A 13,864-nucleotide genomic window follows, 5' to 3' on the forward strand; every position below is an offset into this window, starting at 1 on the left:
ATGCTAATCTCTTCCAGAAATACCCTCATAGACACACAAAGCAATAACGTGTTATCAACTCTCTGGGTAAATTAACCATCACATCATCTTCCCTTGTGAGAAGATGCTCAAAAGGGAAGTACTTGTGAGAAGCACTCTCTCACAAGGTGCTCCTTGTGAGAGAGACTTCAGGAGATATAGGCCTTGCTCACAATGCATACTGGAAGTGCTTATAGGCAATTTCAATACAATGTCTACGTGTCTTTGGAAGAATACACAGCAAGTCAACAGCACTGCTCAAGATTCCTACTTTGGGAGACCATAGCTAGGCCTTGTTATGTCCCTATATGCCTGTGGAAGATTCTACTGTTTTTATTTATTTATTAAACTTTTATTTTAGGTTCAGGGGTACATGTGCAAGCTTGTTATACCAGTAAACTTGTGTCCCAGGGGTTTGCTGTACAGATTATTTTGTCACCCAGATACTAAGCCTAGTACTCGATAGTTATTTTTTTATCCTCTCTCTCTTCCTACCCTTCAACCTCAAGTAGGCCTCAGTATCTGTTGTTCCCCTCTTTGTGTCCATAAGTTCTCAGCATTTGGCTCCCACTAATAAATTAGAACATGTGGTATTTGGTTTTCTGTTCCCATGTTAGTTTGCTAAGGGTAATGGCCTCCAGTTCCTTCCATGCTCCCACAAAAGACATGATCTCCTTTTTTTATGGATGCATAGTATTCCATGTATATATACGACATTTTCTTCATCTAGTCCACCATTGATGGGCATTTAGGTTGATTCCATGTCTTTGCTATTGTGAATAGTGCTGCAATGAACATTTGTATGCATGCATCTTTACAGTAGAATGACTTATATTTCTTTAGGTATATACTCAGTAATGGGATTGCTAGATCAAATCATACTTTGGAAGATTCTACTGATTCCCCCCACTGCAGGACACACTGAGTTATGAGCTACTTGGTGTGTGTGCACATTCTTGTGAGTCTGACATCCTGTAACAAATCTTGCTAAAGCAAGCTAGCTGGCTGAGATTATAAGCACCATCCTGGGCATGAGACAGAATAAATCTCAACAGCCGTATGGGTACATGAACACAGGCATTTGGCTATACAGGCACTGTCATCACAGCCCTGGCTACTCGAAACGTGATCTTCCAATGGTAGCATCGGCAGCATCGGCAGCATCTAGGAGCTTGTTCACATCCTTGCTGCTCAAACTGAGTCCGCAAGACCAGATGCATTGGCTTCACCTGGGAGTTCAAACAAAACGCAAAATCTTAAGCCCTACCTGAAGACCTAATGGATGAAGATCTGCATTTTAACATGAGATCTCCAAGAGGTGTGTAAGCACATTAAATTTCAAGAGGCACTGCTGTATTCATTCTCTAGGGTTGCCGCAGTAAGGTACCACAAACTTGATGGCTTAAAATAACAGAAATGTATTCTTTCATGGTTCTAGAGGCCAGAAGTTCAAAATCAAGGTGGTGGCAGGCTGGGCATGGTGGCTCGTGCCTGTAATCCCAGCACTCTGGGAGGTCGAGGTGGGAGGATCACTTGAGCTCAGGAGTTAAGAGACCAGCTTGGGCAACAGAGCAAGATCCCATTTCTACCAAAAATTTAAAACTTAGGCAGGTATGGTGGCATGTGCCTGTAGTCCAGGCTATTCAGGAGGCTGAGGTGGGAGGACCGCTTGAGCCTGGAAGGTTGAGGCTGCAGTGAGCAGTGATCACATCACTGTACCCCAGCCTGGGTGACAGAGCGAGACCCCATCTCAAAAAAAAAAAAAGAAAACAAAATGTTGGCAGAGTTGGCTCTTTCTGAGGGCTTGGCAGGAGATGCCTATCTCCTAGCTTCTGATAATTGCCAGTAATTCTTGGCTTGTCAATCTATCTCCCCAATCTCTGCTTCCATCATCACATTTTCCCTGTGTCTAAATTTCCCTCTTCTTATTAGGACACCAATCGTATTGGATTAAGGGCTTACACTACTCCAGTATGACTGCACTTTAATCATCACACCTGCAGCAATGCCATTTTCAAGTAAGGTTACATTCTGAGCTGCTAGGAGTTAGGACTTCATCTTTTTCTTTTTTGGGGGCAACACAATTCAACTTACAACTGCCTTCAAAGTCTGCCATTTCTGAATACTGGAAGAACTGCCGATTAACAAATACCTGGAACATTTCTATAACTTTATTTTTGTAAACAATCTTGTAGATTCGGGAAGAATATGGCAGATCTAGAAGACTTGGAGATGTCTATTTTTGCAAAGTGATCTGTGTGTTCAGGCAACATACCTAGGAGTGTCCTTAGCTTTTCAGCCAATCCAGCCCCAGTGCAGGGCCACCATGAGAACAATCTGGGAATGCTTCCTACTTTGGCTGCCACTAGAATCACCTGGGGAGCTTTAAAAATACGAATACCTAAATCCCACTCTCAGAGATTCCACTGTAATATGTACCGGACATTGCCTGGGTATCAGGATTTTAAAATAATTCCTAGGTGATTCCAATCCATAGCTAAGTTTGGGGACCAATGGGATAGATTTTGTGTGTGTGTGTGTGGCCTGGTCTCACTCTGTTACCCAGGCTGGAGTGCAGTAGTGCAATCGTGGTTCACTGCAGCGTCCACTCCCAGGTTCAAGTAATGCTCGTGCTTCAGCCTCTCAAGTAGCTGGGACTATAGGTGTGTACCACCACACTTGGATAATTTTTGTATTTTTTGTAGAGATAGCTATGTTGCCCAGGCTGGTCTCAAACTCCTGATCTCAAACAATCCACCTACCTGAGCCTCCCAAAGTGCTGGAATTACAGGTGTGAGCCATCGTGCCCAGCTGGGATAGATGTTCTTGTTTCTACATGTTACAAATGAAGGAGATCCAGCCATCCTTCCAAATAAGGAAGTAGGACACAAGTCCTACCATTTGTCCAAAGTACATACTTTAAAATTTCCCTTTGTGAAGGTCTGTAAATGTTTTTATTTTGCCATCATTCATAAAATATGAGTGCAGACAGATCCCTAAATAATAGCATTTTAGGCTTTTTACAGTTCTTATATGAAAAATGAGGGTGCCATGAAAAAGTACATGAATGTATATATTTAGCATTATTCCCCAACTCTCCAATAATCATGAACTTCATTTCTCCTTGTAGTTCTGTCAATTTTTGATGTATATCTTGAGGTATTTTTGTATAGTGCTTATAATTTAAAATTATTATTTCTTCTCAGTAAATGAATCTTTATCGTAATAACTTACTTCCTTTTCCCTAGTAAGGCTTTTCACCTGGGAGTCTATTTTTCCCTCAGATATTAACGCAGCTCTATCAGTTAACTTTCTTTTGCTCCACAGTTGCATAGTATATTTCCCCCCTTTCTTTAACTTTCAAATTTTCTGTATCTTATGTTTTAAATGAATGACTTGAATGGAATACATTTGGATTTTTAAAAATTTACACTGATAATCTTTCTTTTTAATTAGAGCATTTAGTCCATTTACATTTAATGTAATTATTGGTATACATACTTTGGTGATAAAAATATTTTAACGACTCCCAGGGTACTTTGTGGGGTATGCAATTCTCACAAATGACCATGAGAGGGCGACTCCAGAAGATGCACAGGCATTTACAGCCTTGAAGAGACAGGAGAAACCAGGCATTCACTCTCTGGGGTTCCACTACTACTTCTGAGGTTCTTCCCTACAATGTCTGGGCATCCTCTGGGCAGGGGAGAACAAGAATACGGGCTGGAGGACAGGAGTGTGGTGGGCTGGGGGACACAGGAACAGTCCCACGGGGTTAGGGTGGCTGAAGGCACTCAGCAGGCTCAAGGCAATGGCTATTTACCAAATCGAAAAGAAAAATTTCTGTATTTCAATAACCAGCACTGTTATATAAGCAATTCAGAATGATATCAGATCAGACCTGTTGATATATTGGGTGTAAATCAACCATTTACTTTGTGTTATTGTGTTGGGTTTTAAAGCCTGTTATTAATAAATATATTTATTTATTTATTCTTTTTTTAAAGACAGGGGCTTTCTTTGTCACCCAGGCTAAAGTGCAGTGGCATGATCATGACTCACTGCAGCTTTGATCTTCCTGGGCTCAATCAATTTTCCCAACTCAGCCTCCCCAAGTAGCTGGGACTAGAGGTGTGCACCATGCCCTACTATTTTTTTGTATTTTTCATAGAGACTGGGTTCCACCATGTTGCCCATGCTGGTCTCAAACTCCTCAGCTCAAGCAATCCACCCACCTGGCCTCCCAAAATGCTGGGATTTACAGGTGTGAACCATCATACCTGGCCATGTTTATTTTCTTCCCTGACAATATAAGGGCCTCCCAACATCTTAATTCCATTTACCCTCAACCTCTACTAACTTAATGTTGTATACTTTAATCCCTCAATTTTTGAATCCATAAAATTATTTGTATTGTCTTTTGAAGACATCATCTATTAATACCACCTTCTTTGCTCTTCATATAATCTTGCAGCCCTGTTAATCTGAGATCATTTTCTTTCTGCTTGAAGTACATGCTTTACAATTTCCGTTTGTGAAGGTCTGTAAATGTTTTTATTCTGCCATTATTCATAAAAGATGTTTCTCTGAGGATAGAATTATAGGTTGGCAATTAATTTCTCTCAACACACTGAAGACATTTTTCCACGATTGTTCTCTGGAAGCTGCCAGTCTGTTACTTTAATAAAAGTATAAATGTTCCTTGACTTATGAAGGGGCTGCAACCCAAAAAATCCACTGAAATTTGAAAATATCGTAAATTGAAAATGCATTTATTACACCTAACCTACCAAATGTCATCGTTTAGCCTAGCCTACCTTAAACATTATCAGAACACTTACATCATCCCACAGTTGGGCAAAATCTTTGAACAAAAGGCCTATTTTATAATAAAGTGTTGAAGATCTCATGCAATTAATTAATGTTCTGCTGAAGGAGTGTCGCTTTGCATCACCATAAAGTCAAAAAAATCATAAGTCAAACCATCATAAACTGGGGACCATCTGTAATGTGCCTTTTTCCCTCTGTCTTTTTCTTTCTAAATATCACCACTGTGTCTTGGTGTGGAATTATTTTTATTTATCCTGCTTGAAATTTGCTGAGCTTCTGTTTTTGGTGGTTTGGTATCTTTCTGAAAGAATCATTTCTTCAAGTACTGTCTCTGATGTATTCTTTTTTACCTCTCTTTTTTGAGACTCTGATTAAATGAATGTTAGACCTTCTCCTAGGATCTAACAATCGTTCCTGTTCCTGCACATCCAATCTTTTCCTCTCTGTGCTTCGTTCAGGACAATCTCTTCAGTTGTACCTGTCATTTCATAAATGCTTTTTCAGCTGTGTCCAATGTGATGTTAAACACAATAATTTTGATTATTGTAGTTTTCATTTCTAGAAGTTGTGTTTTTTTAAAAAAAAAAAACTCATTTATGGCACACAGCTCATGCCTGTAATTCCAGCACTTTGGGAGGCTGAGGCGAGTGGATGGCTTAAAGTCAGGCATTTGAGACCAGCCTGACCAACCTGGCAAAACCCAGTTTCTACTAAAAATAAAAAATTAGCCAGTTATGGTGGTGTGGGTCTGTAATCCCAGCTACTTGGGAGGCTGAGGCAGGAGAATCGCTTGAACCTGGGAGGCGGATGTTGCAGTGAGTCACTATCATGCCACTGCACTCCAGCCTGGGCAAAAAGAGTAAAACTCCATCTCAAAAAAAAAAAACAAAACACCTAGTTACATCACGTTTATAGTATCCTATTCTCTGCAGTTATCTCCAAATCTGACTTTTTTCAATTTGATATGTATAGTTTTTAAAAATAATCTGTCTGATAATTCTATCTTTGAGTTTCTGTCTCCATTGTCCATTGTTCCTGTTTCACCTGGTTATCTTTGACTATGCGCTAGCTATTATACAAAAAAATTATTTGAAGGATCGTTTGAAGCCTAGGATGAAAGTGCCTTCCTTTACATAGAATTTTCTTTTATTTTTGGCATGTCTGGGATCACCATAAACCAAGTTCAATGCTTGAGGTTTCCTGGAGGGCTGAGTTACTCAAGCTGCAATTCAAGCTGCAAGTACTTGTGAGGGCTCACCTACTTGTAATTCATGTTTAACTAGAAGGTGTAGTCCTTTGGAGGATCTCAGCTTATTGTGGAGAGGGTCTACAGTTATATTCCCTATTCTGAGTGGCCCTGAGTATTGATTTCTGTCTCCCTTGCCCCCACTAAGCTCTCAAAAGCAGTTCCAAATTTGGCTGACCTAGAGAATATTCTCAGGATACAGGTGGCTTTGTACTCATTTACCTCTCTGGGTTTTCATTTTCCCATCAGTCTCTTCCTGGTAATTCCTTACTGTCACACCAACTCTTAGAAGGCCTTGAAAGACTGTAAGTATTTAGTAGTTTTTAAGTTGTTTTCAGTAGAAAAGCTGGTCCAAATGACCTAGCCCATCATTACTGGAAACAGGAAGCCATGTAATATCTTTCGTGGCATACAGCAGGCACTCAATGAAGAATGGTTGAATTAGTAGAATTATCATAATTTCCCAAATGATATGGTTTGACCATGTACCCACCCAAATCTCATTTTGAATTGTAGCTCCCACATTTCCCCTGTGTCATGGGAGGGACGTGGTGGGAGGTAACTGAATCATGGATGGGGGTGGGTCTTTCTCATGTTGTTCTTGTGATAGTAAGTCTCAAGAGATCTTATGGTTTCTTTAAGGGGAGTTTCCCTGCATAGGCTCTCATTCTTTCTTGTCTGCCATCAGGTAAGATATGCCTTTCACCTTCTGCCATGATTATGAGGTCTCCCCAGCCACGTGGAACTGTGAGTTCATTAAACCTCTTTTTCTTTATTAATTATCTGGTCTCAGGTATGTTGTTATCAGCAGCATGAAAACGAACTAATACACCAAACATGCACCTTTTTTGGGGGGTCTGTCTTTATTTGCAGAGGCTGTTTCCTACTCGTAGGATATATTTCTCCTTCCCTATACCCAATCTGAGAATGTCCACATTCTACCATTGGACCAGGCTCAAAACAAATGTGACCTTTTCCTCAAAGCTTTTCCTGTTTTCCCTCCTTACCCAAATCTGAATCCTATCTCTTCCTTCTCTAAACTCTCATGAGATCTAATATGTATTGTTCTCTGGGAACTTAACTAGAGAGCAATGTATTTATATACATGCTTATCTCTCCTATGGATATACACATTCTTATCATTTCTGGCTTCTAAAGAAACCCCTCACTTGCTCTCCAATTCAGCATAAATTACAAACAGATTTCTTTTGAACATATTATATATCTAGTGCTTTTAGTTTTGGTCTACTTGGGGATGATTCTATGAACATTTAGTCTGCCATACTGCAGGAAGCTGAATTTCACTTATTCTAATAAACCCTTCCATTTGTACGGCACTTTAGAGTTAACAGGGTGCTGTCACACATGTGAGTTTCTGTAAACTTCAGCAGCCTCTAACTTCAGTGCTGCTATCATCATGCTGCAAATGAGAAGTAGAGGACACAAGAGACTAAATAATATGTCATAGCAGAGCCTCAAAGCCAGAAATGGAACCCAAGTCTTTTCTCTCTAAGTCCAGGGCTCACTCCAGGACACCACAGGTGCTGCCTCTAAGATGTGTGTCGCTGGTCATTACTACTGCAACCACACCTGGGAAGCAGACATTCTGCACAGGAACATATGTGTGGCACAGGATTCAGGTCGCAGGCAGTGGACAGAAGGATGGGCTACATGAGGTTCCACATATGCACTTCTCAGAAGGTTCTGCTCTTTTTAGTCCTACTTACCTCACCACTTTGGTCCCATTTCTCACGATTTGCATGTCTACCATGCAGCCCCCGGTCACATAGGCCGCTAGGTTCAACTCTGAGAATTCAGCCTGAAAGAGAAAGCAAAATAAAAAAAGGATTCATCAAATACCAATGGTAGTAACAACGATTAACACATACTGGGTATTTAGAGTTGCCAAATACACCTTTAAAGCTCACTTCAAACTTAGGAAGTTGGTGATATTATTTTCATCTTTCTTTTTGAAAGATGAGGAAGCTGAGGCTCTGAGAGGCCTGGTGACAAGTCCAAGACAGCATAATTAATACAAGGCCAAATTGGAATCAAGTCCATGTGTCTCTGATTAAAGGACCTATGCTTTTAATCCTTGCTAATTTCTGCCTCTTTTAAGGTGGAAGAAGCAACTACAGCTCCAAGACTAGAACATGCCAGATGCTATTCAATGGGACATTTTCTCTAGATTTTTTTTACCTTCATATTCTACAGTAGTATGGCATCATGACTCCATGATAATTTATTGCTATTAATGGACCCATACCCCACCCTGTCATCTGCCCAATTTTCTTTGCTTGGTAATGCTCCATCCATCTGGTTACAGCAGCAGCATCATGTTTGTTCACTGACATACTGCCCTTTTGGTCACAGTTGATGGGGTAAGCATCTGACTTGGAATGGAAGAATGAGATATCCTTCCCTGAGAGTTTGAATTAATGAGTGAGTGAGTCATGCAGTTTCTTTCCTGATGGTTGTATCTTTAATGCACAAACCTGGGTGCCATTTAGGACCATGTTTTCTGCCATCTGCACTGGGAAAGCACAGAAAACCAGGGTAGAGAGAGAGAGAGGAAGAGAGAGAGAGGAATGTCACCGTCAGCAAGACAGGGGCAGGGGCAAGAGATGATATTTATGTGCCAGCTACAGACCTACTTTGGATTTTGTGAGTTCATCTTTTGGGTTGCCTATTTGTTTAAGCAAGCTTTTGTCGATTTCTGTTGCTTACAGCCAGAGTCCTATGGCATACATCTCTCTTACCAGATGACATGCTCCTTGGGATTTCTTGCTATGATCATCTGTCTTAGTCTCCCAGGGCTGCTTTAACAGGTGGATTAAAAAGTATAAATTCATTTTCCACAGTTCTGGAGGCTAGAAGTCCAAAATCAAGGTGCTGATAGGGCTGGTTCCTGCTGAGGGCTGTAAGGGAAGGATGTGTTCCAGACCTCTCTCCTTGGCTTGCAGGCGGCCATCTGCTCCCTGTGTCTCCTTACATTGTCCTCCTTCTATATCCAAAGCTCCTCTTCTTATAAGGACACCAGTCATATATGCCACCTTCATTTCATTATTTTATTTTATTTTAATTTATTTTATTTCATTGAGACAGAGTCTTGTTCTGTCACTCAGGCTGGAGTGCAGTGGTGTGATCTCAGCTCACTGTAACCTTCGCCTCCCGGGTTCAAGTGATTCTCCTGCCTCGGCCTCCTGAGTAGCTGGGATTACAGGCGCCCGCCACTATGCCCGGCTAATTTTTGTATTTTCTGTAGAGACAGGGATTCACCATGTTGGTCAGGCTGGTCTCAAATTCCTGACCTCATAATCAGCCCACCTTGGCCTCCCAAAGTGCTGGAATTACAGGTGTGAGCCACCATACCCGGCCCACCCTTAATTTAATGGCCTCACTTTGAGTTGATTACCTCTTTAAAGACCCTATCTCCAAATAAGGTCACACTCTACTGTGGGTTAGGACTTCAACATATGAATTTTCGGGGTCACAAGTCAACCTATAACACTATCAGCTAAAGTGCATAGCACCAAACTGTGCCTTATACACAGTAGATACCAAAAGCAATTTCTTTGTGTTTAATGGATAAACATAACCACTCACTTGAATAAGGCACTCACTATGTGCTAGGTACTGGCCTAAGCACTTCACATATATGAATTTATTTAATCCTCGCACTTGTCCAGTTGAGGAAATGGAGGCAGAGACAAATAATGTGCACAACATCACATAGTAGGTAGTAGATCTGGTTTTTAAACCCAGGCAGCATGGCTCCAGGGCCTGTGCTTTTAACTGCCACCCTCCATGGCCCGCACTATTCAGCTGAATGAGGCATTTGGTGGATTATAACTGGGAATTTTAGGGACCCAAAAAACCACCCATTTGAAGAAACAAGTTTACATTGAAGGGAAATATCATTTCATGGCGATTTAACTGTATCTCCTTGGAGTCATTTAACAGGAATTATGACTAAAGACCCAGCCATCTCCCCAGATAGCATTAAAGCAAACTGGGAGTACTTAGCCTCTTGCTATAATTAATAACCTCATTATGCTGTGGCAAGGCGAAAAGAAAACATCACTGTGAATGAGTCCAGGTTAGTAAATAGTGGTAATGACCTAGTTATTAAGTCTAACACCTTAAAAATTCAGTCCTATCCTGTTCAAGATTCTTAGTTGGCAAGGTCACAAAGAAGAATTAAGAAAAGTTGTTGCTTATGTGTGTAGATAAAAAGACATTAGAAGAAAGTTGCAAAACAGGATACCTGGTCACCAAATATATGCAGAGAGAGAGTAAAACAGAATCTTGGAAGATAGAATCTCTGACTCAAAAGTGGCAAAGACCCAAGGGCTGTCTTGCTGCCCAAATGGAAAGAGAGATACCTGGAGAGAAGTCACATTCAGGCTTGGATATACAAGTTAGAGGTTCATCTTGTTCAGAGGTGGGTGTCTAGAGTTATTTCTCAGTTGTGGTTTATGAATAATTACAAGAGATAACTGCCTGGGCTGCAAGGTAGCCAGCCTCTGTGGGATCAAGCAGAGAGCTGGCCTAGCAAAGAAAAGGGACATTCTTCTGTATTTAACTATCTAAAACCTTCAACACCATGGAAATGAACACAGAGGTGTCCAAACCACCTCCCGTTCAAGATAGCTCGATAGCTTTCATGGTAGAATATGGAACAGCCACCATTTGGAAGACTCTCAGAGCTCTCGTAAAAACTGTAGTGAATTGAATTGTATTTCTCAAAACACTATGTCCAAGTCCTAATCTCTAATACCTGTGAATGTGACCTCTTTGGGAAGTAGGGTCTTTTCAGATGTAATCCAGTTAAGGATATCAAGATGAAATCATCTTAGATTGGTGCGAGTTGCGGGGGAGGCACACCAAATCCACTAACAAGTCCTTAGAAGAGAGGAGATGAGGAAAAGACAGAAAGACACAGGAAAGAGGACCACGAGAAGACAGCACCAAAGATGAAGTGATGCTGCCACAAGCCAAGAAATGCCAAGACTCACTAGAAGCTGGAGGAGCTAAGGAAGGATTCTCCCCTAGAGCCTTCGGAGGGTGTGCACCTCTGCTGAAACCTTGATTTGGGAATTCTGGCCAAATAGGGTTAGGGTTAGGGTTAGTCAAATTACTAACTGATTTGAATATCAGTTTTGACATCTTTAAAATGGAGATAATATCAATAATATCTATCTTTAAATGTTTTTATGATGATTCAAGACAATGTATATGAAACATCTAGCACAAGGCTGAGACTCAGTAAATAGTTGCCATTATTATTTTCAAATATTCCATTGTCTTGGTCAGCTTAAACTGAAAGCATCGAAACTGGTGTATGCTGAAAAAGAACAACTCCTTCAGATATTTATAACATATACAATTAAAATATATATTGAGGTGTAAAACGTAAAGACTTCTGCATATGGCAACAATGAAGTACCAGAGACTACACATACACTCCCATCTTAAACAACAAGAAAGCCAGACAAACTACATTAAGTATCAGTTTTCAGGAACTAGACAACAGACATTTCAGGACTATGATTCCTGCAGAAAGGAAGCGAACAAAATTATCCCTATGTTTATCCTAGCTTACTGCCTAGAGGCAGTTTCCAAGCAGCAGAGCAGCATGGGAGAATACAAATAGAGTTCATCAGTTTCACTGAGTTGAGGATACACAGACTGAAGTTCACAGTAGCCATGGTGGCTAAAATTTGCAGGACAAAGTATAGGGAAAGATGGATCTGCATAGAAAACAACAACAACAACAAAAAACGAAACAGAAAAAAGAAACTCACAAACCCCAGGAGGATCTAGGTCTTTTGCTGAGTACTAATTTGAGCATACATGAAACTAATCAAGGCCAGGAAAAACCCATTAGGAAACAATCTCCAGAATCCACAAGGCTGGGAATAATCAATGTGCTCACCAGCTAGAGGGTAAAGACCTTGTCATATGAATAGGTTACTCAAAAATTTCATAGTGGGACTAAATTATCCCTGGCCAAAAGCATGCTCTGGGTCTAGGGCGACCAGCTTGTCCTGGTTTCCCTTGGGCTTTCCCAGCTTTAAAACTAAAAGCCCCATTTCTCAGAAACCCTTCAATCCCAGTTTTGAAGTGAAGGTCCCATGTCTTGGAAAACTCCTTAGTCCCAGGCAAACTCGAATAATTGATCATTCCATGTATATCTGTCCCAAGAAAAGCTTAGAAGCAAGTCTTGAATGGATCAAGTTTATTACAAGTAACTTAATGGCATCTCAGAACAAACTAAACCACTATTTAAAGGAATCTAACAAAACCCAGCACCCAACACATCAAATTCACAACGTAAAAGCAGTGACATTCAATCATAAATTACCAGGCATGCAAAGAAGCAGGAGAATATGACCCATAACAAGGAGAAATCAACCAATAGAAACAGATGCAGAAGAGATGATGGGAAGAGCAGAAATGGAATTAAAACAACTATTATAAAGAGATCCTCAAGAATATAGAGGAAAACAACACAATGGGAGAGAAAGAAAAATATTTTAAAAATTAAAAATGAAACTTCTAGAGGTAAAAATTATAATACCTGAAATAGAAAATGCACTGCTAGGATTAACCACAGATTAGATACTTGTATCAGTCTGCTCTCACACTGCTATCAACTACCTGAGACTAGGTAGTTTATAAAGAAAAGAGGTGTAATCAGCTCACAGTTGTGTCAGCTGAACAGACTTCTGCTTCTGGGAGGTGTCAGGAAACTTACAATCATCATGGAAAGCAAAGGGGGAAGCAAGTACCAGCCTCACAAGTCAGAGGAGCATGAGAGAGAGGGCAAAGGGGGAAGCGCTACACACTTTTAATCACCCAGATCTTGTGAGAACTCTATCATCAGAATAGCAAGGGGGATGGTGCTAAATCATTAGAAACCACCCCCGTGATCCAATCACCTTCTGCCGGGCCCTGCCTCCAACAATGGGGATTATAATTCAACAGGAGATTTAGGCGGGGCACAGAGCAAAGCCATATCACACTGCAGAAAACAATGCTAGTGAACTTGAAGAGAAACCAATAAAAACAATCCAAAATGAAGCACAGAGACAAAAATACTAAAAAAAGAAAGAAAGAAAGAAAGAGAAAAAGCAGAACCTCAGTGAGTTATGGGATATTAAATAGTTTAAAGTCTCAGTAGGGAAGAGGTAGAGACATAAAAAATAAAAAATAATTTTTTTTTTAAATGACCAAAATTATAGTGGGTGCAGAGGCTCACACCTGTAATCCCAGCACTTTGGGAGGCTGAGGCAGGCAGATGACCTGAGGTCGGGAGTTTGAGACCAACCTGATCAACATGGAGAAACCTCATCTCTACTAAAAATACAAAATTAGCCGGGCATGGTGGTACATGCCTGTAATCCCAGCTACTCAGGAGGCTGAAGCAGGAGAATTGCTTGAATCCGGGAGGTGGAGGTTGCAGTGAACCAAGATCATGCCATTGGACTCCAGCCTAGGCAACAAGAGCAAAACTCCGTTTTAAATTAAAAAAAAAAAAAAATGGCCAAAATTTTTCCACATTTGATGAAAACTTGACCCAACAAGTTCAATGAATCATAAGCAGAAGAAACAAAGAAAATAAATAACAGGGCATATAATAATAAACTTATTAACAAGTGATGATGAGAAAATCTTCAAAGCAGCCAGAGGGGGGAGAATATATTTTATATAAAGAGAAACAAAGATGAGAATGATAGACAACTTCTTGTGAGAAAATAGAAAACT

At 40.5% G+C, this 13,864-nt stretch overlaps 1 protein-coding gene across 2 annotated transcripts in view; it reads right to left on the reverse strand.

Annotated features, from left to right (window-relative positions):
* SYN3 (synapsin III) overlaps nt 1-13,864 on the reverse strand; it is a 497,817-nt gene that overhangs the window by 377,780 nt on the left and 106,173 nt on the right. For both annotated transcript variants that reach the window (XM_021669371.2, XM_064367947.1), the window contains exon 4: nt 7,822-7,913. In XM_021669371.2, coding sequence (XP_021525046.1) covers nt 7,822-7,913 — 92 coding nt within the window. The remainder of the gene's footprint in view (nt 1-7,821; nt 7,914-13,864) is intronic.

The sequence above is a fragment of the Aotus nancymaae genome, unplaced genomic scaffold (assembly GCF_030222135.1).
Source record: "Aotus nancymaae isolate 86718 unplaced genomic scaffold, 86718_ANA_hifiasm-v0.15.2.pri h1tg000076l, whole genome shotgun sequence".
Classification (NCBI taxonomy): Eukaryota; Metazoa; Chordata; class Mammalia; order Primates; family Aotidae; genus Aotus; species Aotus nancymaae.